General features: G+C 55.1%; 3 protein-coding genes across 5 annotated transcripts; 2 read left to right on the top strand and 1 right to left on the bottom strand.

Annotated features, from left to right (window-relative positions):
* The first annotated feature begins 2,026 nt into the window (after positions 1-2,026).
* Positions 2,027-8,161, top strand: BRICD5 (BRICHOS domain containing 5). The gene is made up of 6 exons (XM_054391378.1): positions 2,027-2,062; positions 3,893-4,024; positions 4,876-5,028; positions 6,032-6,139; positions 7,213-7,366; positions 8,067-8,161. Exons 1-6 carry the CDS (start codon positions 2,027-2,029, stop codon positions 8,159-8,161), a joined length of 678 nt encoding a protein of 225 aa, XP_054247353.1.
* Positions 8,162-8,816: 655 nt separating this feature from the next.
* MLST8 (MTOR associated protein, LST8 homolog) lies at positions 8,817-15,497 on the bottom strand. Of its 3 annotated transcripts, none has more exons than XM_054391029.1 (8): positions 15,369-15,497; positions 15,006-15,105; positions 14,797-14,959; positions 14,630-14,705; positions 11,264-11,416; positions 10,991-11,115; positions 9,877-10,040; positions 8,817-9,038 (listed from the first exon to the last, which is right to left on the bottom strand). In XM_054391029.1, exons 1-8 carry the CDS (start codon positions 15,495-15,497, stop codon positions 8,920-8,922), a joined length of 1,029 nt encoding a protein of 342 aa, XP_054247004.1. In that variant the 3' UTR covers positions 8,817-8,919. The 3 variants fall into 3 exon arrangements, with proteins under 3 accessions (XP_054247004.1, XP_054247005.1, XP_054247006.1); XM_054391030.1 differs by having other exon boundaries at positions 15,054-15,105; XM_054391031.1 differs by having other exon boundaries at positions 15,054-15,102.
* A 4,857-nt stretch (positions 15,498-20,354) lies between these two features.
* On the top strand, positions 20,355-23,933 carry LOC128974323 (hexosaminidase D-like). The gene is made up of 13 exons (XM_054390893.1): positions 20,355-20,449; positions 20,587-20,824; positions 20,969-21,078; positions 21,383-21,470; positions 21,554-21,718; positions 21,811-21,994; positions 22,182-22,253; positions 22,359-22,563; positions 22,644-22,726; positions 22,900-22,978; positions 23,208-23,309; positions 23,519-23,608; positions 23,714-23,933. The coding sequence occupies exons 1-13, from the start codon at positions 20,355-20,357 to the stop codon at positions 23,931-23,933; spliced, it is 1,731 nt and encodes a 576-aa protein (XP_054246868.1).
* The last annotated feature ends 332 nt before the right edge of the window (positions 23,934-24,265 follow it).

The raw sequence follows: 24,265 nt of genomic DNA, 5'->3' as shown, positions 1-24,265 counted from the left end.
TCATTGCCAGATCACTCTCCATTATCTTTGCTAAGTCATGGCAGACAGGAGAGGTGCCTGGGGACTGGAGGAAGGCAAATGTCACTCCAATCTTCAAAAAGGGTAAGAAGGAGGACCCAGGCAACTCTAGACCAGTCAGCCTCACCCCCATCCCTGGAAAGGAGATAGAGCAACTTATCCTCGGCACTGGTCTTAGGCACATCAAGGACAAGAGGGTCATTAGGAGCAATCAGCATGGTTTTGCCAAGGGGAAGTCAACTTTAACCAACCTGATAGCCCTTTGTGAGGACATAACCAGGTGGATGGATGACGGTAGAGAAGTGGATGTGGTTTATCTTGATCTCAGGAAAGCATTTGACACTGTCTGCCACAGCATCTCGCACCTGAGCTGAGGCAGTGTGTGATGGTCTGGATGATCAGGGAGTGAGGTGGATGGGAACTGTTTGAAGGAAAGAAGTCAGAGGGTTGTGGTCAATAGGACAGAGTCTAGTTGGAGACCTGTGTCTAGTGGAATCCTTCGGGGTCAGTAGTGGGACCAGAGCTTTTGAACATATTCAGCAATGACCTGGATGAGGGCACTGTCAGTTTGCTGCTGGCACCAAAGTGGGAGGAGTGGCTGACATGGGAGGGTTGTGCTGCCATTCAGGCAGACCTGGCCAGGCTGCAGAGCTGGGCAGGGAGAAGTTGAATGAAATCCAACAAAGCCAAGGGTAGAGTCTGGCATCTGGGAGAGAACAACCCCATGGACCAGGATAGGCTGGGGACTGATCTGTTGGAGAGCAGTGGAGGGGAAAAGGACCTGGGGGTCATGGCGGACAACAGGATGCCCATGAGCCAGCAGTGTGCCCTTGTGGCTGAGAAGGCCAAGGGCATCCTGGGGTGGGTTAGAAGGGCTGTGGTCAGTAGGTTGAGAGAGGTTCTCCTTCCCCTCTACTCTGCCCTGGTGAGGCCACATCTGGAATATTGTCCAGTTCTGGGCCCCTCAGCTCAAGAAGGACTTCAGGGAACTGCTTGAGAGAGTCCAGCACAGAGCCACAAAGCTGCTGAAGGCAGTAGAACATCTTTCTTACGAGGAGAGCCTGTGGGAGCTGAGGGCTCTTTAGCTTGGAGAGGAGAAGCCTGAGGGGTGACCTCATTAATACTTATGAAGATATGCAGGGTGAGTGCCAAGAGGATGGAGCCAGGCTCTGCTGGTGATGCCCAATGCCAGCACAAGGGACAATGGTGGAAACTGAGGCATAGGAAGTTCCATGGAAACATGAAGAAAAAATTTTTTACTCTGAGGAGGGCAGAACACTGGAACAGCCTACCCAGAGTGGCTGTGAAGTCTCCCTCTCTGGAGATATTCAAAACCCATCTGGGTCTGTTCCTGTGTGACCTGCCCTGGGTGCTCCTGCTCTGGCAGGGGGGGGTTGGACTGGGTGATCTTTTGAGTTCACATCCAGCCCCTAACATTGTGTGATTCTGTGACTGCCTGTGCAGGCAAGGGTCATGGGGCAGCTCTGCAGGCTCCACAGCTGGCTCCAGCCCACAGAGCTCCAGCAGCACACAGCCCATGCTGAAATGCAGAAATCACTGCTGACAAGGGCAGGCTGCTACTTTGCTCTGTTCATTGTATCTCCTAATGAGCCTCACTTGGTCCTGCTCTTGAGGCCTGCCAGTGAGGAGGGCTGGGACAAAGCCCCCCATTGTCACTCAGCCGCCCCCCTCATCCATCTCACAAGCTGAGCAGGAAGAATAGTTTTGTGCTCTGACAGCATCTCTCAGCAGCCTGGGGCTTCACACACCACCCCCCGCTCCAATTCTCCTCTCCCCAGGTGACAGCTCTAAGGTTTCACCCTCCTGTGGGTCTGACCTGAGGAGCTGCTGGCTGGGAAGCCCTTTGGCTGTGAGGGACAAGGGGGTTATGTGTCAGGGATGCACACAGGTGTCCCAGGCATGCTGGATCTGGGATCATGCACAGTGGGAGTGTTGTCAGGAGGCAGAGCCAGAGCTGCAGCAGCCAGGTCCTGGTCTGAAGGGCAGGATGGAAGGTGAGAGCAGCACCAGCAATGCCTCTGCAGTGAGTATCTGGGCTCCCAGCATTTGCAGATCCCTGTTCTGTGCTTGTTTGGTTCCTCTTTTGAGAGGGCTGAGCTCCTGGTGTCCCTGTGGATCCTGGTAAGGTTTTGTTCACCTCTAACCTCATCACCCCACAGCTCAGCTCCTGACTCTCAGATGGATTTTCTTGTGAGTGCCTGTATTGACACAGCGTTGGTCAGGGATGGGAACAGGCTGCCCAGGAAGGTGGTGGAGTCCCCATCCCTGGAGGTGTTCAAGAAACCTGTGGCCATGGCACTTGGGGACAAGGTTTAATGGCCATGGTGGGGTTGGGTTGAAGGTTAGACTCGACGATCTTGGAGGTTTTCTCTGGTCCAAACAATTCTATGACTCTATGGCATAAGCCCATCGTGTAGCAAGGCAGGGCAGGACGGGTGGGTCAGAGGCGCCAGAGAGTCCTTGTAAGCTGCAGAGCAGCTCAGCAGCATGAGCTGTGACCTGCTGAGGGACAAGACTCACTGGATTGCTTTATTTGCACCTTTTCCACCTGAGGGAATCTTGTTAAGGTTCTGTTTTCTGTAGGACTTGAGCTCTGCCTGTTTGAATTGATAAGATCTCAGCAATGGGCAGTTTTCAATTTGCTAGACTGGCTGCTTGTCTGGTGCAATATATATGGGAATGGTGTATTATCAAAACAAAACCAAACCAATAACCACAGAAGATCCTCAACCTGGAGGCTTGGGAAGCTCCTTCCTGGTGTGGCAGTAGCAGATCTAACCATGGCCATCTAATTTATCTGTGTTCAGAGGATGGAGAAACTTTTACGCTTTTAAATGTGGACTGTACAATTGAACTGACTGCAAGCACATTCCTTCTGCTTGGTAAAAACGATTTGATGTGCCATTGAGTTAAATTTCATTGTTTCAATGTGAGAATTTTAACAGAACCATTCAAGGACGGCCAAGCTTCTTTTGCTTTAAGTAACAGCTTGGTGTTCACAGAGAACAACTTGGCTAGATTCACAGACTGGTTTGGGTTGGAAGAGGCCTTAAAGATCATCCAGTTCCAACTCCTCTACCATGGGCAGGGACACTTTCCACTAGAGCAGGCTGCTCAAGGTCCTGTCCAGCCTAGCCTTGAACACCTCCAGGGAGGGGGCATACACAGCCTCCCTGGGCAACCTGTTCCAGTGTCTCCCCACCCTCACTGCAAAGAATTTCTTCCTTATGTCCAGTCTCTCCTGCTTTAGTTTCAAACCATTGTCCCTCATCCTGTCACTCCCAGCCCTTGTCAAAAGTCCCTCCCCAGCTCTCCTGTAGCCCTCTTCAGGTACTGGAAGGCTGCTTTAAGGTCTCCCTGGAGCATTCTCTTCTCCAGGCTGAACACAACCCTGACTCTGTCAGCCTGTCCAAGCAAATAAAATGTGACCAAACAGGCAAAGGAAAATAGGAAGGCACAAAGAAGCTGTCCAAAGCCTGTCTCAAATGCTGGTTGTTCTCCCGGGGACCTCTGCTGTAAAGCAAAATAATTTGCTGCCTAATTAGCAGCAGCAGCCCCTGTTCTTGCTCCAGCCCTTCCTTGGTGGCTTTGATGTGGTTCTCTGGCCACAGAAGGAAAGTGCTTGGCTGTGGGAGTGCTGGTTACTGGGTTGGATTTGAAACTCCATCAGTGTGGGATTCAAGTGCTGTTATTCCAGGGCTGCTGCAGTGTTTTGGTGGTTCCACCCTCAAACCCCATCAGTTTGCACAATGATTTGTGTCACAAGAAGGAATTGCACTTGATGGTAAAGAATAACCAGCAGGAGGGTTTGGTCTAACTCCTGTTTTTTCCCTCCTCTTGTCTTGGCTCGCAGGACAGGAGGGCTGCAGCTCACCTCACAGCTCCCTCCAGGACCTTCTGGATCATCTTATCCATTGCCTTGTTTTTTGCAGTTGTTAGCATCAGCGTCCTAGGAGTTCTCAGCTCCTCCCCCAGCTCTGCCCAGGTAAGGAATCATAGAATCCCAAACTGGTCTGGGATGAAAGAACCTTTAAAAGCCATCCAATCCCACACACACCACCCCACCCCCCCCTACAGTCACCAGGGACATCTGCAACTAGAGCAGGTTGCTCAGAGCCCTAAACAGCCTGACCTGCAATGGTTCCAGGGATGGGGCATCTTCCAACCTCTGGACAATCTGTGCCAGGGTCTCACCACTCAGTGTGAAAAATCTCTTCCTTCTCTCCAGTCTGAATCTTTCTCTTGGTTTAAACCACCACCCCTTGTCCTATCATACGTGCTCCCCTCCACTGGGTCAGAGATTGCTTCTCTCTGTTGCTGAATAATTCACATGAAGCAGTGAAGGGCCTGGGTGTGGATGTTGGTGGGGAGTTCAGAGAATTACAGAATGGTTTTGGTTGAAAGAGACCTTTAAGCTCATTGAGTCCAACCCTTAACCCAGCATTGCCAGGGCACCACCAAGCCATGGCCCTCAGCACCACATCTCCACAGCTCTGAAACCTGTCTAGGGATGGGGACTGCACCATTGCCCTTGGCAGCCTGGGCCAGGGCTTGACAACCCTGAAGGGGAAGAAATTGCTCCTCATGTCCAAGCTAAACCTCCCCTGGTACAACTTGAGGCCATTTCCTCTTGTCCTATCACTTGTCCTATGGGAGAAGAGACCAACCCCCATCCAGCTCCAACTACCTTTCCAGGGAGTTGTAGAGAGCCAGGTCTCCCCTCAGCCTCCTTTTCTCCAGGCTAAACAACCCTAGTTCCCTCACCAGGTCTGTTCTCCAGACCCTTGACCAGCTGCACACAAGCACTGAACACCTTTTCTCCCTCTCTGTGCCCAGGCTGGCTCTCAGCTCATCCAGTTAACAGTCCAGGGCCAGAAGGACCCTTTGAGGAACCAGACAGCCTTGGTGGACAAGGCCAGGAGCATTGTGACCTACTACATAACCTCCCAGAGTAACCACAGCACTGTGGTGCTATATGACAGCAGGAACGTGAGTGTGCTGTGACAGTTACTTGCCTCCTTAGCATGGAAATGAGCAGAGTAGCCCAGATTGCTGAGAGAAGAGCTGTTGCAGTGGGAGAAGGAAATGTAGACCAAGAAAAACATCACCCAGCTGCTGTTTGGTTCCTCTCTCTGTACTTCTAGTAAAGGAAGATCATAGAATCATGGAAACAAAATTCTTTTGGTTGGAAAAGGCCTCTAAGACCATGCAGTCCAACCATCAACCCAACCCCACCATGGCCACTAACCCATGTCCCAAAGTGCCATGGCGACAGGTTTCTGGAACACCTCCAGGGATGGGGACTCCACCACCTCCCTGGGCAACCTGTTCCAGACCCTGACCACTCTTGCAGCAAAGAAATTGCTCCTCATGTCCAACCTAAACCTCCCTCGGGGCAACCTGAGGCCAATTTCTTCATCCTGTTACCTGTTTCTTGGGAGAAGAGACTGACCCCCACATCATTCCAACCTCCATTCAGGGAGTTGTAGAGAGCAAGGAGGTCTCTCTTCAGCCTCTTGTTCTCCAAGCTGAACATGCCCAGTTCCCTCAGCTGCTCCTTACTAGCCCTGTTCTCCCGACCCTTCCCCAGCTTTGTTGTCTTTCTCTGGACCTGCTCCAGCTCCTCAATGTCCTTCTTGGAGTGAGCGGCCCAAAACTGAACCCAGGATTTGAGATGTGGTGTTATCAGTGCCAAGTACAGGGGGACAACCATTTCCCTGCTCCTGCTGGGCACGCCACTGCTGATCTAGGCCAGGATGCTGGTGGCTTTCTTGGCCACCTGAGCACACCACTGGCTCACCTTCAGCTCTTCTCAACCAGCACCCCGAGATCTTTTTCTGCTGGGCATTTTCCAGCCACTCTGCCCCAAGCCCAGAGGGTTCATGGGGTTGTTGTCACCCAAGTGCAGGACCCAGCACTTGGTAATGCAAGGCAGGAGGAAGAATGTCCATTCTGGAAACTTTGCTCTCACAGGCCATGCTCTGCTTTGCAGGGGTATGTGTGCTACAAGCCCATGGAGCAGCACGCATGCTACCTAAGGAGAATGGACTCCTGGGACCTCCAGACCCTGCAGACATCATTCAACATGTCTGAGCAGAGAGTGAGCAGCTGCTGTGGCCATTCCCTGGGGTGGCTGAAAGGATGGGGGTGATGATCTGGGCTTTGCAGGTCATCCTGGCTTGCTGAAGACTCTTTCCTGTGTGGATTTGGTGACTTAACACCAGCATCCGAAGTGTGGCTAAATGAGGGCAGGAGCTCTCCCTGATGGGGGGTAGGAGCTGAGGGAATGTGTTCACTGCTGGGGGGGGGTGGTGTCATGTAAAAGCAGAGCTCTGCTGGGCTCAAAGCAGCTGAGATCCTTTCTTCTGTGAGAACCAGCAGAGCTGCAAGTCAGGGCAGGGGACTGTCCCCCACAGAGGTGAATAGCAAAGCTCATATGGAACTCACACCCACTGGATTCTGTTACCTGCTCAAAAATCTGAGAAACAAAAACCAAAGAGGGTTTGATAGCAGTTCCCAGGTGAAAAGGTTGAAGGAAATCACCTCTCCAGGACCCTCTGAACAAAATGTTAATGGATGCATGGGGCCGATTCTGTTTCAAGAAGGCAAGGGCCTGTTTTTTTTGTTCCCCTGCCATCTGCTCTCCATTTCCTCAGGGGCTCCTGGAGGTTCCTTGTCCCTCTTCTGCTGCTCCCACCCATCTGGGAAGCGGTGAGCAGGGTTTAAGCCAGAGGGCTCTGAGAACACAGCACCCACAAGAGGAGAAATGGGTGCAAGGAGAAAGCATCTGCCCTGCTCTGAAGTTCCTTCATGGAAGTAATTGATTCAGTGGTGCCAGGGCTGCCAGAAGTCCATATGCCATTCAAACAGGGCCTGAAGAACCCCAGCTAAGCCTGGTCCTGTCCCAGCCACCACGAGGCTACAGGACACTGACCTGCATCACCCCTCCAGTGCTATGTGCAGGGGACAGGGCTGCTGTGGGTCACCATAGCTGGGGTGCAGAGTGAGCATTCCAGCAACCTGGTGGGATGGGGCAGCTGCTGCGAGAAACCTGCCCTTACTGCTGGGGTGAGAAGTGCTCCTTGGGTGCCTTGAGGGTGAGAACAGGGCTGAAGAGCAGTACCAGGAAGGGCAAAGAGCCTTGGAAGGAATTAACAGGGACATTTCTTTCAGGCTCATCAGCTGCTGCCACAGAATAACCAGACCAAGTACTACCAGGAGTTCCTGGGCATTCTGGCAGGGGAAGAGGTGGACCCCAAACAATTGGGGGAGGCTGTCCAGACCTTGTGTGAGCAGACATCCATCTTCTGGGTCAGGAAAGGGGAGGGTAAGTTGGATGTGTCCCTTCGCAAAAGGAAATAAAATCATATAATCACCAAGGTCAGAAAAGGTCTCTGAGATCATCGAGTCCAACTTTCTACCCAACACCATGACCAGCAGACCATGTCCCAAAGAGCCACATCTACCTGTTTTTTCAATACTTCCAGGGATGACGACTCCACTACCTCCCTGGGCATCCTCTTCCAATGCCTGAGCACTTTTCAAGGAAAGAAGTTTTTCCTGATATCCAACCCAAACTTCCCCGGTACAGCTTGAGGCCGTTTCTTCTTGTCCTGTCGTTAGTTACTTGGGACACGAGGCCAACACCAGCCTCACTCCAACCTCCTTTCAGGTAGCTGTAGAGAGCAGGCTCTGCTGCATGTCCCAGGACCAGGGGACAGGCAACTTCAGTATCAAACCACTGCTCAGCCCTCCCCGAGCCTGCGTTGTACCCACAGCCTTGCAGTGCCTTGTGATGCCACCTGGGAAAGGCTGTCAGCCCCCTTCCCTGGGCAGTGCAGCACAACCCCAACATGGACCAGCTCCCCAACACACTGTTGGCTTAACATCTGTCACCTTCAGCAGGCTGCTGAGCTCACCCAGCTCTCTCCTACTCCAGCTTTAATGAGCAAGGTCATTCCCTGAGGCTCTTCAGGGACTGCAGAGCTTTCCCTCTCACCCTGCTACTGTCCTTGCTCATTTGGCAGGTCCAGGGAAGCAGCGCCTGATCTACCTGTGCATTGACATCTGTTTTCCAAGCAACATTTGTGTCTCTATCTGCTTCTATTACCTCCCCGAGTAAGTCCTGCCACCACAGGTGTCCTCTGCTGCCCTACATACTTGAACCGGATTCCTGGAAAGCCTCTGGTTTCAACAAGGAAGGTAACACAACTACACTATCCCAAAATCAGGAGACTTTAGGAAAACATCAGGACTCTGCTGGGCACTGTCAGTGCAGAAACTTTATTTGCAGCTCTGCTCTAGGGCTGCACCTTGTCTGTAGGTAGTAGGAGATCAAGGCCTAGAGGAATCATGTGGAGCAGCTCATGTTTCATGGCTGCCTGCCCCTTCCCTACATAGCTGTGAAATCTGGTGGGGATGGGTGGCTTTGTAGGACTGCAGCCCTCCAAGTGAAATACACTTTGAATAAAGGGATTGCAAACCAAGACAGCAGCTGCCTTTCCACTCCTTGCTCAGCCTCTCCCCACCATTCAGAAAGGCCAATTTATTTTTTGTCCCCACTTTAGGAGTATAACATCACAAAGCTGGCAGCAGCCATGCCACAGGGATTCCTCCAGCTGAACCCTATCCAGCTCCTTTCAGTGGGCTCATGGCCCCCTCTCCCCTTCCCTTCTGTTCTCCCTTAGAGGCCGCACATGTTTCAGTTCTGCCCAGAGCTGAAGCCTGGTGTCACCCCAGGCAGAGCAGCTGCTCCTGCCAGAGCCCAAGCCCTCTCTGTCAGAGGGAGTGGCTGCAACTGTGTATCTCAGGCTCCAGAGGAGGTGGTTGCTGCTGTAAGACAAGGGACAACAAGCAGAGGTCCTCTCCTTCCCACCCACGTTATCCCAGCACGCTGTCGTTGAAAGCAAGGCAGACAACTGCTTTCTGATGGCCGCTGTACTCCCTCTTGATCTCTCCTGTCTCCACACACCAAAGTCTGGCCAGGTTATCAGAGGAGGCTGGAACAGAGTGAAAGAATCATAAAATGGTAAGGCTTGGAAGGGGCCTCTGGAGATCACCTAAGTCCAATCTCCACCTGCTAAAGCAGGATTGGCTAGAGCAGGTCACATAGGAACACATCCAGGTAAGTTTGAAAGCTCTCCAGACACAGAGACTCCACAACCTCTATAGGCAGTCTGCTCCAGGGCTCTGTCATTCTCACACCAAAGTTTCTCCTCATGTTGAGGCAGAACTTCCTGAGTTCCACTTTATGTCCACTGCTCCTTGTCCTATTACAGGGCACCACTGAAAAATCCCAGGCCCTTGCCCCTCACCCTTCAGGTATTTGTAAATATCAGTAAGACCACCTCCCTCTCAGTCTTCTCCAGACGAGCAGGGCACTTTTCGTTCCTCTTTACACCTTTCCTGATTACACAAATACTTTCTCCTGCTTCCATCAACAGCTGTTAGAGCTGTGGGTGGCTGAGGAGCTGTGCAGAGCAGCAGCTCTATGTTAGGTAAGGTTTTAACTATTTTAGCAAGAAGTTAGTGTGAAAATAACAGCCTGGATGTTCTGAAGAGACTGCTGGGCTGCAAACAGCGAAGCAGCACCACTCATGGGTGAAGTGATCTGCACATGACGATCATCTCTCCAGCTTCAAGAGATTCCCCACCACAGCTCAGGCAAAATGCTTGAGGAATTAGTGAACTGTGTTGTGGGTGTGAGGCTGGGTGCTCTGCCCTCACATCCAGTGGTGCAGGAGGGTTTGGAAGTGTCTCATAGAAACTTGGAAGTCCCATGCTGCTGCTGTCCACATCAAGTGGTGGGCCAAGGGCAGGAGAGCAGTGGTGCCTCACCTGTGACAATGTACTGGGAGTCCCCTGAGAAGGCACAGTCCCACATCCAGCCCCGAGATGTTTCCCCTGGGTTATTGCTCTTAATGCTCAGCTCTGTCATCAGAGAGAAGTTTGAAGTCCTCCAGATCTTGCAGGTCTGATCTGCAGAACATGTAGCCAACAGCCTGCCAGGAAAAGACACATGAGGGCAACCTTATTAGTCATGCCGTGTGCCCAAGGGCCTCTCATTAATGTGGAACAGTAAGGAAGTGGAGAGCTGTGTTCATTGTAATCACATTCATCTCCACCCGGACCATCTGCTCTGGGACATTCAAGCTGTAGAGACTTGCTGAAGGAGTACACCAAGACCACTTTGCTCCCTGAGATCAATTCAATGCCAGCTGTAAGAGCAGCTTGTGGCTGCAGAGCCTGCTGAGAGCACAGAGCATGAGGGTGGGATGCCACTGACAGCACCCCAGTGCCAGCATGTCCTGTGCCTTGATGCCTCCAAGCCTGGGTTCAGTTTTGGGACCCTCACTCCAAGAAGGACATTGAGGAGCTGGAGCAGGTTCAGAGAAGGGCAACAAAGCTGGGGAAGGGTCTGGAGAACAGGGCTGGGGAGGAGCAGCTGAGGGAGCTGGGGGTGTTCAATCTGGAGAAGATACTGAGTGGAGACCTCATTGGTCTTTACAGCTCCCCCAAAGGAGGCTGGAGCCAGGTGGGGGTTGGGCTCTTCTCCTAAGGAACAAATGACAGGAGAAGAGGAAACAGCTTCAAGTTGCCCCAAGGGAGGTTCAGGTTGGACATGGGAAACAATTCCATCCCCAAAAGGGTTGTCCATGCCTGGTCGAGGCTGTCCAGGGCAGTGGTGGAATTCCCATCCCTGGAGTGGTTTCAAAGCTCTGGCGATGTGGTGCTGAGGCCCATAGTTTAGTGATGGGTTAAGGGATAGACTTGATCTTCTAGTTCTCTTCCAACCAAAATGATTCTGGGATTCTCTGATTCCTGTCCCACTCCTCCCCTGGGCTCCTATAAGGCAGTGTGGAGGCAGCTTGAGCCAACAACTGGAGGCCCATCTGGCCACCAGTGCCAGCCTGTCCCTTGGCAGGGAGGCGAGGGGCTGGCAGGCACTCACGTGGAGTCAGGGCTGAACTTGCACTGCAGGGCATAGCGGTTATGTGCTGGGATCTTGGTCTTGGGGATCAGCTGGGTCACCTCTTCTCCAATGCCACCCGTCAGGTTCCACACATAGCAATTTCCCTGCAGCAAGAGGAGGGGGAACCTGTGGCTGGTGGACCACACAAAAGCAGCCTGGACTTCCCACATCCACCCACAGCATGGCAAAGCTGGTGGTTGCAGAGCCCAGCACTACAAAGCCCATGGCACACTGGAAGCCATCAGAGCTCACCGAGCTGTTGACAGCTGCCATGTAGCTGGCATCAGGGTCGATGTGGACGGAATTCACGGACACCTCGGGCTCTGGGATCAGCTGCTCGTTGTGGTCAGTCTTCAGGTCCCAGATGTGAATGGCTCCACTCTGATCACCCACAATGAGCTCTGCCTGCAAGGAAAGAGCAGCTGCATCTCTCTAAGGAAAACCTCCAAGCAGCACCTCAAGATAGTGCCTATGGAGCACCACTTGGAGCCTTGCTGTGGTTTTAAGCCTCAGGGTCAGTTTTGCCTCAATCTTCTCAGCACTGTGCTGGTTTGCGTCTACAGCAGGAACAGCCCCATGCACAGAGTCCTGATCATAGAAGGGTTTGGGTTGGAAAAGCCCTCTAAGGTCATTGAGTCCATTCATCAACCCAAGACCACCATGGTCATCAAACCATGTCCTAAAGTGCCATGGCCACACATTTCTTGAACACCTCCAGGGATGGTGACTCCATGTGGTAGTTTTAGGCTATGCCTTTAAAATTTTCCACAGATCTTGAACAGAAAGTGGTAGGATGTAAATAAATCACTATTGGGTGTAAAAAGAAAAATAACGATAATTCTAAACAATCCATTGGAGAGATATCTACCCTAAGATTTGCTTCCCAAAACAATCTCTCTCTCTTCTCACTTCTTCACTCTGGGAGAGACTAACTTGCTCCTGCTTGACCTTGGCTGCATTATTTTGACTGGTATTAACTTCTCTGCTTCTGTCTCTTGTCCCTTTTGTACAGGAGCGTAGGGGAGGAGGCAGGGAAGGGAGAAGCTGTTGCAGCTTCCCCTTGTCTTTGACCAGGGGGGTCCTTGTGCTGTTCATTAATTGTAAATATCTGTAAATATTGTAAACACTGTATTTTGTACATATTCATTGCATTCCATTGTAGGTTGTAGTTTTGCTTGTAAATACAGCTTTCATTTGCTTCCAACGGAGCTGGTCTGGCAAATTTAATGTTGGGGTGAAATTTTCAACCCGCCACACTCCACCACCTCCCTGGGCAGACTATTCCAATCCCTGACCACTCTTGAAGGAAATTTTTTCCTAATCTCCAATCTAACCGTCCCCTGGCACAATTTCAGATCATTTCCTCTCCTTCTATTATCTGATACTAGGGAGAAGAGACCAACCCCAACCTGGCTTCAACCTCCTTTCTGGGAGTTGTAGAGAGACTGGTGGTCTCCCCTCAGCCTCCTCTTCTTCAGCTCCCTCAGCTGCTCCTCCTCAGCCCTATTCTCCAGACCCTTCACCAGCTTTGTTGCCCTTCTCTGGAGCTGCTCACAGAAGCATTTGCTCATTTGCTAAAGCCTAGAGAAGACGGCAGCTGCCTGGTTTCCAGCATCACTGCACAGCTCCAGCTCCAAAAACCACCCACAGAAGCCAAATGGTTTTCAGCATATCTGAGAAGCTGGCATTAAGAAGCAATTTGGCCAGTGAACAACTGAAGCACTCAAGAGTGCAGGTACCTGAAAACCAGGAGCCTAAATGGTTTTTTCTGTCTCCCTTTCTCAGGGGAAGGACAAAAGCCAGCTGAAGGGCAGGAGTTCTGGCTGCAATCCCATGCTTAGAGCAGAAGACAATGCTGGCAGCTCTCCACCAGAACCAGAGCTTTTATCGACAGTCTTGCACTGTCCATGACTTTATCAGGGTCCCTAGAGGAGATCAGGTCATCAGGCAGAGCTAATCCTGTACCTGTGAGCAAAGGCTGCTTCTGAGGAGGATGATCACCACCTGATTTATTTAGCTGCCTGCACAGTGCAGAAGCATCTTCTGGACACCTCAATCCTTCCCCCCACCTCTTAGCAGAATCAGAGCATGGTAGAGCTTGGAAGGGACCTCTGGAGATCATTGAGTCCAACCTCTCTGCCAAGGCAAGGTCACCTAGAGATGGTCACACAGGAACACATCCAGGTGTGTTTGCAATGTCTCTAGAGATGGAGGCTCCACCACCAGGATTAAGTGCAATTGCTAAAGCCATCATGGATTTACACAAGCCAAGAGAAATCCCTCTGGGATAACTGGATCAGCATGGCTGCAGAGGGACTGCAGAGTGACCTGAGTCCTGGAAAGGTTGTGGGTCAAAGTAAGGTTTAGTGCCACCTCTGCCAGGGGCCATCCCTCAGACTGAAGTCTCTACTTCAGCGATGGCATTGCTGGTTTTGAGGTTGCCTTCGGTAGAAGATTTGAGTGAGCTGGACTGATGGGCTGACAATTAAAGACCAACCTTATCAGAAGAGAAAAGACTGAGACTGGAGATTAAGAAGAAATTCTTTCCAATGAGGGTGGTGAGAGACTGGAACAGGTTGCCCAGGGATGCTGTGGATGTCTCCTCCCTGAAGGTGTGTATGGTCAGGTTGGACAAGGCCTTGAGCAACCTGGGCTGGTGGGAGGTGTCCCTGCCCATGGCAGAGGGGTTGGAACTGGATGATCTTTAAGGTCCCTTCCAACCCAAACCATTCTATGAATCACTCTGCTCCTCAGCCTCACCCCTCAAAAGCAGCTTCTGAGCCAAATGCTGAATCTCCAGCAAATCTGACCAAAGTCCTAAACGTAACAGGGGCCATAGCCCCTGAGATGCTTTTTCTTGGTGGTGGTGTCACCTCAACCTTCTCAGCCTGTCCCACTCAACCAGTACCACTCCTATCACATCCCTTGGGATGGAGATAACCCCAAAGGCCCCTCAAGTTGCACCAGGGGAGGTTTAGGTTGATCATTAGAAGAAAAATCTTGATTGAAAGGGTTCTCAAAGACTGGAACAGGCTCCCCAGGGCAGTGGTTGAATCCTTCTCTCTGGAGATGTTTCAAAGCTACAGAAATCTGGCAGTGGGGGCCATGGTTTAGCACCAGGCTTGGCAGAGATAGAGAATGGTTGGACCAGATGATCTAAAAGATCTTTTCCAACCAAAACTATTCTTTGATTCTGTGACTGTCTCCTCCTACAGGCCAGGCCAGGCCAGCACAACCATGTAGGGGTGGTTCCAATACCAACCCAAAGCTCACAGCACCAGCAGCTCGGTGTGGGGCAGCCTGGGTGTGTCCAGCAATGCCACCAAGAGCTTGTGGGTCTATGCCACCAGTAAGGCCACTATCCCCACATCTTTTGTTAAGGCACTCTTCTGTAGCCCCTCAGGTTTACCTGGAGGAGCCACAATAAAGCACAAGCTGACAGATCATGGAAGAGCTCGGATCATGGAAGAGCTCGGATCATGGAAGAGCTCGGATCATGGAAGAGCTCGGATCATGGAGGAGCTCGGATCATGGAGGAGAAGGGAGGCTGGGAAGCCATGCAGGAGGCTGGGAAGCCATGCAGGAGGCTGGGAAGCCATGCAGGAGGCTGGTGCTCACCTGGTTAGGGTGGAGGCAGACACAGTTAATAGGAGCATTCACCTGGAAAATCCGCTGACACTGGAGGTTACGAGACCTGTAAGAAAGAGTGAGGAAGGAGCACTTGCGATCACCTCCACCACCTCTGGGGTGCTGCTGGAGGGGGTGGTCCAGCTGCCTTTGCCCACCTCAGGTCCCAGATCCTCGCCATGCAGTCCTCCCCACCCGTGTACATCCAGCGCCCATCCTCATGGAAGCCCACAGAGGTGATGTTCTTGCTCACACCATCGTAGTTGATGACTGGGTTGGGGTTGTTGGAGTTGAGGTCGTACATGCGGATGTGCTGGTAGCCTGCAGCAGCCACCAGGGTCACCAATGTGACCAAAGTACCCTGTACCCAGGGCCACCCGTGCCTGGCACAGTGGGGAGCTGGGGGAGGTCTCACCTGCAGCAGCGATCATGCTGCGGTCCGGCGTGATCTCCAGAGCGTTCACCTGCTGCGGGGGCCCGTTAAGGTCGGTAAGAGAGAGCAGCAGACGAAGCTTGACCGGTGGCACTGAGTGCTCTCAAGCGTGCCGTGTGACACCGAGCTCACGGTATCTGTGGGGTGATCACAGGCCTCTCCTGACCCCCCAGGCCTCCTCTCCTTCCACCTCCACCCCGACTTCCCTCCATCCCCCCTCGGCCTCCTCAGGCTCCTCTTAGGCCTCTTCCATCCCTCCCGGTCCCGGTAGTCCCCCGGCCTGGCGGTGAGGGATACGGAGTCCTGGTGCTGCACGGTGCGGGTGCAGATACCGCTGTGCGCCTGCCAGAACCGCACCGTGTGGTCGTAGCCAGCCGTGGCCAGGATGACCGGGTCGCTGCCCACCGTGCCCTGCGCTGCGTTCATTGTCCCGCCGCCGTGGTCCGCTCAGGCCTCCTGTTCTTCCGGTTCCGGTCCTACGCCGGTGCTCCTTGTCTGTAGCAGCACGGGACGCGCAGAGCCCCTCCCCACTCTTTCCCGGTACCGGCGCCAGTGCTGTGCCCGAAGCGGCCGCCGCAGCGCGCAACCTCCCGGAACGGGGCCGACGGCAGCGCATAAGCAGTGCGCAGGGCGGGCGGTACCATGTGCGTGGGACGAGGGGGGGAGATGGGTCCCAGCGGGGCCGCCAGGGGGCGCGGCGAGGGGTGCGGCGAGGGGGGCAGCGGACACCGTGCGAGGGGCACCGGAGACACGCCGGGCACTGGGTACGCCAGAGACACTGGGCACACACCGAGGACCAGACACCGACGGGAACTGGGAACACAGCGGGCACCGAGCGCACAGAAGGCACCGGACACATACCAGGCATCAGGCACGGGGGTGGGGTGGGGTGGGGTGGGGTGGTGGTGCTTGGGATATACTGGGCACAGAACGGGCATCGGGCACTGGACGGGGGGTGCACTGAGAACACACTGGGCACCAGGCACACACCAGGCGCCAGGCAAACCGGGGGTATGAGGAACACATTGGACACCGTGGACGCACCAAGGGCACACTGGGGACGTACTGGGCACACACGGGGCATCAAGCACTAGCAGGGGACTAGGGACATAGCGGGCACTGGGAACACGGTGGACATAGGGAACAATTCGGGGGCACCAGGGACGCACAGACACTAGGCAGACACCAGGCGCACTGGACACACGTGAAGGACACATCAAGCACTGGGCACACCAGGGACATAGCAGACACCAGTTACAGAGCGGGAGCACATTGGGCATGCCAGCTACCAGACACTGAGCGTGCACTTCGCACGTACCGGGGATGCTGGAGACACCAGGGACACATGGGCATTGGGTACTCACCGGGCAGTGGGTACCAAGCACACAATGGACAAACACTGGACACACACCAGGCATACACTGGGGGCACTGGGGATATACAGGGCACTGGGCACAATCCAGGCACATGGGAGCACGCACCAAGGACACACTGGGCACGTACCAGGCACGCACTAGGCATCAGGCACACTAGGAGCACCAGGCACATGCCAGGCACCAGCCACACACCGAGCGCACACCAGGGACACCGAGGACACAGTGGGTACTGGGCACGCACCCAGATACATGGGGCACACACCAGGGATACACCAGGCACACAGCGGGCACGGCCAGGCCGGCGGGGCCACCTAGGCGCCCGGCGGTTACTGGGAACCGGAGCATCCCCCGCGCTTCTCGCTTGGCCGTGGCCCTGCAGCGCCCGCAGTACCGGCACCGCCCGAGCCCTTTAAGAGCGGCGGCGGCGGCTATGCTCCGTGCCGCGCCCGCTCCCGGCGATGCCCGCGGCGGCCACTCACCTGCCGGTAAGGGCCGGGGGAGCTGTAGGTGCTCGGGGCCGCGGGGTGGGATTGGGGATTCGGGGATGTCTGGTGGGATGCCCGGTGCTGCAGTGGGCACCAGGGCCGCGGGAATGCCAGATGCCGCCGTGATGCCCGAAAGGGTGCTCATTGCCACAGGCATGCACAGGGGGATGCAGGGGTGCCCAGTGTCCCAGGGATGCCTGGTATCGCAATGGGCACCAGTGCTACAGGGCTGCCCAGCAGTGTCTGGAGGGTGCCAGGGATGCCCGAGGGGTACCCAGGCTTGTGGGGTGCCAATGATGCCCAGCAGCACAATGGGCTGAGTGGGGTATGGAAAGCCCCCTCCTTCTTGCTCAGGGTGTGCCTTGTGTGTGCCAAAACATCCCCAGGAGGGGCACGGGGTCATCTCTGTCCTGGGGCTGGGGTCTGTAACCTCATTGTGAGTGTGTGTGTGAGGTGTCCATAGCTGTCCCATGCATGTCCCTCGGCCATGGGGTGGTGCTGCAGCACCAAGGGGCAGTTCACCCTGGGGGGCGACCTAGGCTGGGTGCAAGGGATGGGCACAACCTTGGCTATACTGAACAAAGAAAGCTCTGGAAGGGTGTGAGTGTGCCCAGGAGTGTGCATGGAGCAGCATCCATCTCCAATGGGAGAATTTGGCATGGCAGTGGCTGGGGAATGCTGGAGCAGGGTGATGGGCACAGCTGGGTGGCATCCAAACACCATGGTGGCACCCAAAGCCCTCACTCCTGGCACGTGGCCTGCTGTGGCACCTGCCACCCCAGGGGCACCTGGATCTTGCATTCCCTGTGATCCTGCTTACTCCAGGCTTAGGTCAGGGTTTGCCTGGTGTGCCCAGTGCCCTCCAGGGAATTGGACTAGTTTCAAGGAGCTGGCAGCAGACTGCATGTATGTTGTGAGGTGCCAGGAAGGAGGGCAAAGACCAGACTGCCTCCTTGCCCCACAGCTGCTGAGCCAGACTAGCTGGTCATGAGAAGCTGTGGGCTCTTCTGAGCCTCCTGGGGACCAGGATAGTGCCATCTCCAAAGGGCTGACAGAGGAAGATGCTACACTAATGAACAGAGCCAGTGCTGGCAGTGAGATGCCAGGTTTGAGGGGCAGCATCCATCAGATGAGCCCTCACTGTGAGGGGATCTCCCACTGGCACAGGGTTGTGGCTGTTCCCTGTCATCCCTTGGTGCTGTACCCACCGCCAGCTTGTGCTCATTCTGCCTAACCGGGGCTGTGCCAGGGATGCCCTGGAAGCCTGTTTTCTATTTAAAGAAGATAATAGATATTAAAGTGCCAGGCCCTGGCAGGCTGGCAGTGTCTGTCCAGATATTTACCCCTCTCCGAGCAGGTGCTGTGTGCCTATGGCAGCCTGATTGGAACTTGACATATTTTTGGCCTTGCTCGGTGCCTATGGAGCATCCTATCCTCACCCAGTGGAGGTGAGCCCTAGGCTGACAGCTATGTCCAGCCTGGCATATACATAGCTGCTGGTCTGTGCCAGCTCTGACAGGAGTGCCCAGGATTGGGCAGGGTGGAAACACAGCAAGGATGGCAACAAATGGATGCTCTCACCCTCAGTGTGAGTGAGATGGAGCAGGGCTGGGATAGAGCCAGAATAGGCATGGAACAGGGCTGGGCATGGAACAGGGCTGAGCATGGAGCAGGGCTGGGGATGGAGCAGGGCTGGGATAGAGCCAGAATAGGCATGGAACAGGGCTGAGGATGGAGCAGGGCTGGGGATAGAGTTGGAATGGGGATGGAGCAGGGCTAGGGATGGAGCAGGGCTGGGGATAGAGCAGGAATGGGGTGAGGGATGAGCATGGAGCAGGGCTGAGCATGGAGCAGGGCTGGGGATGGTGCTGCCCTGCCCCATGACGTGGCTTGGCTGAGACCTTATGCTCTGGTGACATCACATCCCACCTTAGCCCTGAACGACATGCCAGGGTCCTGGGCACTGTGCCTGCTCTGTGCCCCATGGTAGGGTGCAAGAGGAGCTGTCAGGAGGGATTAGGGCTGTGTCTGGAGAAAGGGCTAATTCAGAGCTGGGGGCATGGGGTGGCTCTGCCCTGGTGCCGTTGCTCTGGCTGCCATCAGCTGAGCTGCTTGTGTGCCCCAAGGCCACCAAAAGCTGCTTTTCAGCTCCCAAAGCTGAAATTAACCCTGAACTTTGGTGTGTTTGGTGTGTTCTGGTGCCAACTCACCAAAAGGGCTGGTGGCAGCTGTACCAGGGCTCACAAAGGCTGCCAGTCTGGGAAGCTGGGGTTGTTGATATGTTGCCCCATCCCTGCCCCACAACACACACCTAAAAAGGAGAAAAAAGGGTAGAAGTGACGGTGGTACTTCTTGTCTGCAGCTTCCTTCCAGCACTGCCTCTTGGGCCATGGGAGTTGTGCTGCCCACAACAGGGTGGCTTCAGGCTCCTGGTGTGGGAGCTGATGTCACCACAGGTCACCCAGGAGCAGGGCTGTGGGTAAGAAGGAGATCTAAGAGTGCTGCAGGAGAAGGGGACATGGGGGTCCTTGGTGTTCCCCTCACCATGGTGTTTTCCCAGGAGGTTGTGTTGGGGCTGCAGAGGTTGGTGGCTCCCTGGAGCTCACAGGAGTGGTGGCCCTGGTAGTGGAAGTGCCTCCAGTTGTGACAGTGCCACCAGTGCTGTGCTCAGCAAGTGTCTGGCCTGGTGAAGCATCTCCTGTGCATGCTGGCTGCATGGGATCTGCTGTGGGTGTTGATGTTGAGGCTGCTCACCCAGCAAACCTGCACCCAAACAGGGGGTGCAATCCCTCAAGTTGTGGCTGCGGTGGGGACCGGGGAAGGGGCACTGCCACCTTATGCTCCACAGTGATGGCCTTTGGTTTGGTTTGGGCTCACTTCCATCTAAATTAGTAAATCTTCACCTCAGGAGTTCTCCAAATTGGCTTAGAAATACAAGATTTCAAATGGATTTTAGCAACCCTAAGTGGTCCCCAACCACCTCTCCTCTTCCCACAGGCCTTCCGTGCCTGACCAGCACTGTGCCTGCCCTGTGATGCCACCCCACCCAGCCACCCTGTGACACAGCAACTCGAGGGGCTCCCCTGCTGGGGACGTGCCCTGTGGCCACCGCCTTGTTTGCTCTGGCTCTGGCAGAGTCTGTGAAGGCTGCACTCTTAACAGACAGAGGCAGAGTCAGGTCCAGCCACCGGCTCTCACACTGGGGCACATGAGGTAGGAGGGGACATGGGGAACCTCTGTCCATGTCCCCAGTGGGATAAGGGTGTCAGGAGGGCTCTCCTCTATGCCCTCTTTCTCTGGGTCTCCTGCTGCTCTGCTCAGGGGAGCAGGGCAAGGTTTGTGGAGCTGTATGGGGTCACCTGCACTCAGGGTCACCTCAGGGTGCTGCCACACAGCCATTCCCCTGTGTATGCCTCCCAGAGATGACCTTCCAGAGGAGCCACAGGTTGAACCTGCTGCGTCTCGTCGTGCTGCTCCTTGTAGCTTTGGCTGGCATCAAGTTCCTCTTTCGTGACAGGTGAGGTGACACCAGGACTCCAGGTGTGGGTTGGGGCCTCAGTGGGGATACCCTTGCTTGTCCCCATACAGGGGGGACTAGTGCTGGGGAGCAGGTGGTGCCCTGCAGTACCCCCAGCCCTGCTCCGCTCCCTGCAGCCTTACCCTGGAGCTGCACAAGCATGTCAGCAAGGACAGCAGGTTCTGGGGGGACACAGGAGACACCAGCCAGGACACTGGCCCCCAGAGCCAGGCTCTGGAGCTCTCTGCAGCAAAGATAATGGCCCTGAGGGGAGAACATGGACAGCAGATCACCAGGGACTTCAGTGCCACTGAGATGAGGCTGGTCCACCTGGACCTCAAGGGAGCTGCACCCAGGGTCTCCTACTTGGAGCAGGTGAGGGTGCCCAGGGACAGGGAGGAGATGCTGGGGAGGGATGCACCCAGAGGACAGATCAAGGATCAGCCTGTTAACTGTCCCCACCAGCCTCTAGGGACTGTGTTGTCCCTGCTAGCTGAATCTACCCTGCCCCTGCCACAGGTCTTCCCCCTCCTGTCCCAGCTGGGAGCCAGTGGCATCCTCGTCGAGTATGAGGACATGTTCCCTTTCAAGGGAGACCTGGAGATCCTCAAGTCCCCCTTCGCTTACAGGTGAGCCAGGGCTGTGTGCTGAGCTGTACGTGAGCCCAGCAGGTCCTGCAGTGCCAGGGGCTGGGTGTGACCCACATGGACCCATGCCTGAGATAAGCATGGTCAGAATGCTAAGCTGTACCACTGGTAGGCCAACGTCCTGCCCCGCCAGGTCAATATTTGTGTCCCCATAGTAAAATCCATACAGGTGTGGGGTGGTTGGGGCCATGCAGGCACTGTGCCAGAGGAGAAGGAGGGAGTGCCCTCATGCTCTGCCCTCTACTCCATCTGGCATCCTGTGGTGAGCTTGTCCCTGCCCTCCCAGTGAGGAGGACATTGAGCGGATCCAACAGCTGGCTGAGCTCCACAAGCTGGAGGTGGTTCCTCTGGTGCAGACATTTGGGCATGTGGAGGTAGGAGATCCCAATCCTGTTCCTCATCCTGCATCATTGTGGACTTCATTCTGGAAGTCCCCCTGATGATTCATCCCATGCAGTTCATCCTCAAGCACCAGAAGTACCAGCACCTGCGGGAGGTTGAGCGCTTCCCCAACAGCTTCAACCCCCATGTCCCTGACACCCTGTCTCTGCTCAAGAGCATCTTGTCCCAGGTGATTGAGAAGCACAGGCACTCCACCTGGATCCACATCGGAGCAGATGAGGTGGGTGGTGGCTGTGCAGGGACCTCAGCCCTCACCCCAGGCACCAGGGATGCTCCCAGGGGTGCTGAGCATCTCCCTTCCCCCAAATCCAGGTCTTCCATCTTGGGGAGGGGATGGACTCCAAAAACTGGATGAGCCGCAACAAGGGTGACACAGGAACCATGTACCTGAATCACATCAAGGAGGTGCTGGGTTTCATCTCCACACAGAACTGGGGGCTCCAGGCGCTCATGTGGGATGACATGCTGAGGAAGATCAGCGTGGGAGCTCTGCGGGGTGAGAGGATGGGGAGAGCAGTGGCACCTAAGCTGGGTATCTCAGCAGCACTCATCCATGTGGCCACCCTGGCAGGTGCCATGCCCAGTGCCTAGCAGGTCCTGTTGGGGGTGGTCATGAGGAGCCCTAGGCATCCTCCTGCTGCTGGCACCAGTGTCACGATCCCCATCCCTTGCTCACCCCTCAGAGTCTGGGATAGCAAAGCTGGTCTCACCCGTGGTGTGGTTCTATGCCCCCGACTTTGATGCTGAGCAGATCGGTAAGGTGATGTGCCAGGCTCCTGCGGTTGGCAGGGAAACACCTCCCCTGCTCTTCATCCCCATCCCCATGGGGACAATAGCACTGGTGGCATGCCTGTCTGCAGGGCCATTCCTCACCAAGTATGCAGATAGTGGCTTCAAGGCAGTGTGGTTTGCCAGTGCCTTCAAGGGCACCACAGGACCAGCACAGACCTGGCCCCCCCTGAGCTACCACCTGAAAAACCACCTGAGCTGGCTGAAGGTGATAGAGGCACTGCCACGGCTGGCCCCGCTTCACTTCCAGGGCATTGTCCTCACTGGCTGGCAGAGGTGAGGGGTGGCAGGAGCCCTGCCCTCCCCAGTGCCCACGCAGCCTGGCCGATGATGGCATGCCTGACCCTGCTCTGCAGGTACGATCACTATTCGGTGCTCTGTGAGCTGCTGCCCGTTGGCATTCCTTCCCTGGCCATCTCCCTGCAGACTCTGGTGAATGGTGAGCTACCATTCTGCTGCCATACTGGTTCAGCTTGGTCACATGTCTCCACCCTGGGGATACTGGGAGAGGGGTGGAAGACAGGGGAAGGAGACTTTCATCTCTCCCAGTTTTGGGGCAAGCTCCTGCTGGTAGGGTGGCCCAAGTATTGCCTCTCTCCTTGTCCTACTCAGGGGGCTTCACTGAAGAGACGAAGAGGAAGATCCTGGACTCACTGGGCTTCCAGAGCATGCATCTAGAGCAGAGCACCTGGTGCGTGGCACAGCCCTAGCCATGCAGGGGGCATTCATGGCACTGCCATTCCAGCTGCATCAGAAAGGATGCACAGGGAGGGAGCAGGGAGTTGGTTACCCAAATGCCTCAGTCCCAGACCCAGCTGGGGTGAGGATGGGTGGGGTGCTGGAGTTCATCCAGCCCAGAGTTCTGGCATGGCTGGTGCACCCCACATGTTGGATTCTCACTTCCTCCATTCTATCCCCAGTGAGGGCAGGGGAATATTCCCGGGTGCAGAGATCTACCACATGGTCCAGCAGGTTAATGACCATCTGAAGGAGAGCATCCTTAAAGCCCTGGAGGAGGAGAGGTAACGGTGGGGGGCAGCAGGGTTGGCTGGTTCAAAAATGAAAGTTTATCACAGTGTATTAGAGGTTGGAAGGGACCTCAAGAGATCATCGGGTCCAACCCACCTGCCAAATCAGGATCACTTTTTCCATGGAAAGGGGACTTGCCCAGCATGCAGATCTCCATTCCTGGGTGGCCCCCATGTCCCCCACCCCCATTGTGCCTCTCCAGTGCCATCAAGGGCTGGTTCAGCCCCTATCATCGGAAGCACCAGTTTGGAAACCCCCGCAACATGGAGAGCTTTGGCAGCAAGGTGCTGAAGTATGTGGTGCTGGGGGTCCAAAGCCCCCCTGGGTGCCTGTGAAGGGCTGGGAGAGGTTCCAGGCTCACAGGAGGGAGCTGGACCCCCTGCTTTCCCCCCACCAGGCTCCATGAGGACTGGGAGAGCTTCGTCCATGACCTGCGTAATCAACTGGAGAAGGTCTACTTCCCTGACACAGTGGAGGAGTGGATGGAGGAGAATGTCAGCCCCTACCTGGACCAACTGCGGGACCTGGTGCAGGACTACCAGGCTATCATCCGCCTCAACGGACGGCCCAAGGTGACACAGGGACCACGGTCCCCCCAGTTCCCGCTGTCCCTTTAAGGTGGCTGTCAAGTGCCACTGTCACATGTCTGCGTGTCACCGTGTTGCTGCTGGTTTGTACTGGGCAGGGCTCCTGCACTCCCCACTTCCTCAATAAACTATTTTCATAGTACTGCTGGGTCTGGAGGGGCCCAAGGCTCTGCCCTGCCAAATGAGGGGGACCTGGAGAGGTCTGTCCTGCAGCAGCTCCTGGGGCCCTTACTCCTGCCCTGCTGGAGTTGGAGGGTTTGGTAACCATGATGGGAGAGCAGGAGCCTTTCCTTCTGCAGGGAGAGGGCAGCCCATGTCATGTGGTGCCATGGGGGTGTTTGTGTGCCTTATGCTGCCCTCAA

Source organism: Indicator indicator, chromosome 22 (assembly GCF_027791375.1).
Source record: "Indicator indicator isolate 239-I01 chromosome 22, UM_Iind_1.1, whole genome shotgun sequence".
NCBI lineage: Eukaryota > Metazoa > Chordata > Aves > Piciformes > Indicatoridae > Indicator > Indicator indicator.
Note: the sequence above shows the minus strand (reverse complement) of the source record. Positions and strands in the feature narration are given on the sequence as shown.